A 5,661-nucleotide genomic window follows, 5' to 3' on the forward strand; every position below is an offset into this window, starting at 1 on the left:
ATCTTTATAACCAATTGGATGAAGGATTTCAAACCAAGCTTCAATAGATTTTTTTTCTTTGAGATTGAAATATTTATCAACTTTTAAAGCCTTTCTTTCTCTTGCCCCTGGGTGTTTGACCATGGAATCATAATATGATTTTGCAAATGGAAAAGTTTCTTTGGTATATGGCAATTGATATTTGTAATTAGCTAAAAGAGTAAAGAAAAATTCATCATTTGTAACTGGACCGGAAATCGGACCCACCCCGGATTTGGATTCTTTAACCCCTTGAAATAGCTTTGTTTTGAAATACGCATCTTCTGGCAAACTATTAAAATACTGTACTAAAGTTCCATCCAACAATTGAAACCATGGGAATGATCTGATCTTGTTCTTATTAGGTGGCTTAGATGGCAGTATTGTTGTGGTGTTACCAGTTAATTGTTCAATTTGAATCTCTTGGTTATTGCTATCTTTTGTTGTTGTTTTGATACGTTCAGCTGGATGTAACTTGAATTCATGTGTCAACACTGTTGCTAAATATTGCAGCTTATCTCTTAATTCAATAAAAGCTAAATCATGTTTGGAAACCATCAGATTATATATCAATTTAGCTCTGTGACCTTTCAATTGATGTTCCAGATCCTGAAGCCCAAAACCACCCAATTTTAATGGAAGGACCAGATTTGCAGGACTAACACCTGGCATTTTTTTATTAATATTGTTTTCAATTTCTTGCAGTACCCTTGGTGGCACTGGTTCCATTGGGTCTCTGAAAAAGATGATGGATAAGATATAAATTGATATACATCTTGCTTGTATAGCCAGTGGTAAATGGTGTGCTAAAGATCCAAATATTAATGAGTTTATTCTTTTAAGAATTGAGTCCCAATCAACTTTAGCTAAATTTATACCAAGCACATTTGGGTTTGAATCACATAGAAACTCACCTTTTATATCTAATGGCTTATAAATTGTTGCATAATTGTTGAAAAACTGCTCTTTGGTGATCTTGCTATTTTTATCATAAGATTTTAGATAATAGATTTTGGATTTATCATTATTCAATTTAAGACCTGAATGTTCACAAAACCTTTGAATACATTGTTGGAATTGATCAATATCTTTGTTACCATCTAAAAAGGCTGCCAAATCATCTGCATATGCATAGGAATTGATGTTGTTGGTGGTAAAGTTCATTTTGATTTTGACTCCATTTAGTTTTTTTTCTAAATCATTTAATAGAACATTGAGAATTAAGATGAAGATACTTGGACTGATGGGTGAACCCTGTCTCACGCCCTGTGCTAAGTCAATTTGTGAGGAGAATTTATTATTTAATGTAATAATACCCGTATTTTGTTCCAAAAATGCCATGATGGTGTTGATGATATCCTTTGGAGCATCCATATGGATCAAAAGTTCAAGCACAAACTTATGCGACACTGTGTCGAATGCCTTTTGGAAGTCCAATAGTGCCATAGCTGGAAAATCATCAGTGAATTGTGGTGAAGATGATGATGGAGATGGTTTTGATTGACTAACCTGCATTACCGTTTGATAATTCATTATCAAATCCTCCATACGTTTATGGGGGAGAAAGCCATACTGAGACTTGTTTAGTTTGCTTTCAAGAATTGGAAGTATTCTGGAGTTCCATGCTGCTGAGATCACCTTGAGAATACAAGACATCAAACTAATAGGTCTTAATTGTCCTGGTTGTATGGTATCAAATTCAACTTTTGGTAATACAGTGATAAGAACTGGTTGTAATGATTTAGGAAGATTTCCACTTTGTTGGATATGTTGTGACAATTCTGGCAGAATTATCTCAAAAATTGGTTTCCATAATTTGATGATCATTCTATAGGATAATCCATCTAGTCCAGGTGATGTGTTATCTTTAGACAGCAGTTGACAAGCTTGAAAAATTTCCTCTGGTGTTAGAGATTGATGAAGTTGATGATGTTCTTGTTTACTGAACTTTAGAGATGGATTTGTTTGATCCAAATACTTTTTAATATCTTCTTTATCAGATTCATTTGATGCTTTTGAAAATAATTGGCCATAAAAAAGTTGGAGCTCGGATAATTTGTCATTATCGTTTGTTAAAACATTAGAATCAGCTGTTGTAATAGGTGGAATCTCTTGTTTGGTTTGCTCCCGCTTGAACATCTTGTTTAATATTGCAAAGTCTTGATATGGTATTGAGGTAGAACCCATCTTTTGTGAAAGAGATTGAGTCTTTTGATGGTTTGTTTCATTGGCTAGATCCTCAAGCTTAAGCCTCTTGAAATAAACTTCTTGAATATTTTTGATTTCGTTTGTTAACTGATTTATTAAATTATTGAATTTACTGTCAAAAGAGAGAGATGAGATTTGATAATCATTTAAAATTTTGTCACAATCTATGAGGGAAAACCATTCTAAATCATGGAATAGGTCATCGTTTACTCTAAATCTTCCTTTGTTAGACCCGTTATGTTGTTGGTGGTCCTCACTTTTGATACTAATTTGAATGGAGTGATGTGAACTGAAAGATTCTTTTTGTTTTGAGTGAAAAAGTTGAAGGTTTGATAACTTTTTGAAACTTGATGAGATATAGAATCTATCTAAACGTCTTTTGGCTTTCTTACCGTGCAATTGATCAATTTCGGGTTTATTTGTGAATCTATTGTTCCCTTGAGGTGGGTTTGAAGATAAATCTATAGCATCTGTTATCAAATGCTGTTTCATTAAGTGATCTAAGCTAAGTATAGCTTCTGATTCAGTGGAATTTAGTTTAAAAGTACTGGAGTCTTCTGATTTATTGATGAAGTTCCAGTCACCACCTATAATTAGATCATGGTGGGCCACGGGATGTTTTGAGATAGCTTGATTAACATAGTTGAGCACCTTTGCAATAGCTTTTTTGTCTTTAGATGGACAATATAAATTGATAAGCAAAATATTTTGAGCAGGAAGATAAACGTCACTAATTGCTTCTTTCAAGTCCTGATCTGGGGCTTCATTGCTAATGTGATTTGGATATGTACAGCTTTTATAAATTGATTGATCTAGGATGAAAATCTTAGATTTAGCTTGACTTTGTCCAATGATGTGAAAATTGTTAGAGTCAATCAACTCTTGATACATATCTGGTGGGAGCTGCGCTTCTTGAAGGAACCAAACATGAGATTGAGAGTGTAATTGATGATTTTGGAGATGTTGAAGAATGGAGTGGAGACTTTTTGATGTTTCAGGGTGCTGAACATTGACTGACGAAACAGTTATATCAATAGATGATTGATTAACCGTTTCTGAACCGGTTCCTGGTGCTTGTGATTTGGCTGCTTCCCCCTTATTAGCTGGGTCGGTTTGATTAGGATTCATTATAATTGATTATGGGTTTGAGCTTCACCAGTTTTGATGGCTGCTTCTGAACCCTTATTATTATTATCTTCTCCAGTGGGTTTTGGCAAAAGGGCGGCTCTATCAGACTCTGAGAATTGTGTGCCTAATAACGCTCCTTGGGAACTGACGATAGCATCGTCGTCAATTAAATTTCTATCACCTTCACCATCTTCTTCTCCAGATTCATTATCAGAATTTCTTCCATTGGTTCTTTCAAAATTTGATGGTTGAAGTGCATTTTTTTTAGATGGTGATTGCATTGCAGCTGTTCCTGGGGTATAATCTTCTTCTCTTTCCCTTGGGTTTCGTCCTGGAAGATTTTGCACAGGGGTTTTAGGTAAATGACCATGTTGGAATTGATATCTAGCTTTTTGGAGAGCTTCATCAGCTGTTAAAGCTGCTTTTGGAATTGAACTGGAGTTCTGAATGTTGTCAGATTGTGCATTTGAGTTGGAAGAATGATGGTTGGTTGCAGATTTTGAGGTTTCTGCTGGGATTTTATAGTCTTGTGCTTCCTTATCTAATGATTGAGCTGCTTGAGTTTGTTGTTGAGCTAATTTAGCTTTTTGTAAAGATTTAGCAGCTTTGCGTTCAGCTTTATGAGTAGCTTTACTCTTACCTACTGGAAACTGGAATGTGTTGGCATCTTGAGATGCATTTGCATTTTTGTTATCATTTGCTGAAAATCCATCATCTTGATTATATCTATTGAAAGCATCATACATATTTGAGAATTTTGTTGGACTATTGGCTTGGTTAGGTTGATATTCTTGGTTGATATTTGCAGTTTTATTTCTTGCTTTAAAAGGATTTTTTGGAGTTTTAAAACCATAATTATCAGCTTTTGGTGGCATATTTTTTTCTGCATATTTACCAAAATTGAAGTTTATTGGTGCTTTTGTTTGATCCATCATGGATTTGGTTGCTTTCTTTGACTGAAAGCGTTTCACCAAATGATAAGGTGTTGAACAATTTGGTGATTCATGACCTGAAAAACCGCATGTGGTACATTTTAATGGACATTGTGAGGTGAAATGACCGATTCCATCACATTTGGTACACTTTATCAAGTTGGAATTGAGAACCTTAACGAAAATACGTTTGTTAGCTTGGCTATATGTTGGTGCCTTGTGAGTATTGGTTTCTAAATCGACCACGGTTTGAAAAACATGATTACCATTTGCCTTGTTAGCCACTTTTATAGATTCTCCAACTTGTTTCCAAGTGTGTTCAGACATACAATGGTCAAGAATTTCAACGTTAGAGGCTTTAAACCCTGGATCATATTCGATTTCAAGGATAAGTAACCTGTGGTAGGATTCAAGATTTAGTAATTTGAATTTGAAAGTTGTTGAAATTTTTTCATTTGATCCCTTGGATTCATAATTGATATTGAAATTAGTGGAATTCATGTAATTCTTGATATAATCTTGGATAGTAGACATGATTGTATCATGTTCTTTAGCCTTATATTTTTTTCTCAAAAACAAATGTGGGTAGAATAACGTTTCATTTGTACCAACTGGGTAAATTTCGATGAAAACAGCTTTGAGAGCTTCAATTGAAATCCAATGGATATAATTTTCTAAAGATTTCATATTTTCAGGAGTTGGATGTTCCCCATTAACAGTTCCAGTGGATGAATCAAAAGATGAATTGGTTTTTTGAATAATTGTAGTTAAACGATGAATCTCTTTGATATTTGCTTGCTTGAAAGCTTCTTTAACTTGTGTAGCTGGGATATCTGAGATGATTTCACCAGTTACTTGAGTAATTTGATATTGGTTAGCTGCCATTGGTTTCATAACACTTGCAACCTCGAAGATGGAGCTAATTTGAGCATCAACTAATGGAGCTGTCTTTCCAGCTGGATTAACTTTGTCAGTTGGTGTTGTTGCAGGTGATTCCCTCGGTTCATCGTCTTCGCCGCGGTCCAAATTGGTTTGGCCAGCATCGGAAAAACTTTTTCCTGGAATAACTTCTGAAGGTGATGGTGGAGCTGAAGTTTCAACCTCCATTTTATCTTCGTCACCGACGTTTGCTGAGTCTGGGGACTCGTTTTCTGGAGCAGGTGCGTCTGAAGATTCGATTGAGTCCTCTTTTTCTTTGGCTGGGGTTGGATCAACTGCCTTTTGAACCTCTTGAGGTTTGGGCTTGGGTGGACCACCTTTTGATGGATTTCCTTTGTCTTCCATCGTGATCAAGTGAAAGTGGTATCAATCTGTTCTCTGCTGTTCGCTTATTCAGAATAACTGGTTTTCTATCTAACTTTAGGTACTAAAATTA

At 35.2% G+C, this 5,661-nt stretch overlaps 1 protein-coding gene across 1 annotated transcript; it reads right to left on the bottom strand.

Annotated features, from left to right (window-relative positions):
• Positions 1-3,353: 3,353 nt before the first annotated feature.
• On the bottom strand, positions 3,354-5,570 carry BN7_6192 (uncharacterized protein; the record flags this gene model as incomplete). Its single annotated transcript, XM_011273243.1, has 1 exon — positions 3,354-5,570. One exon carries the CDS (start codon positions 5,568-5,570, stop codon positions 3,354-3,356), a length of 2,217 nt encoding a protein of 738 aa, XP_011271545.1.
• Positions 5,571-5,661: the final 91 nt, after the last annotated feature.

Source organism: Wickerhamomyces ciferrii, contig 00255 (genome assembly GCF_000313485.1).
Source record: "Wickerhamomyces ciferrii WGS project CAIF00000000 data, strain NRRL Y-1031 F-60-10, contig 00255, whole genome shotgun sequence".
Taxonomy (NCBI): Eukaryota; Fungi; Ascomycota; class Saccharomycetes; order Phaffomycetales; family Wickerhamomycetaceae; genus Hansenula; species Hansenula ciferrii.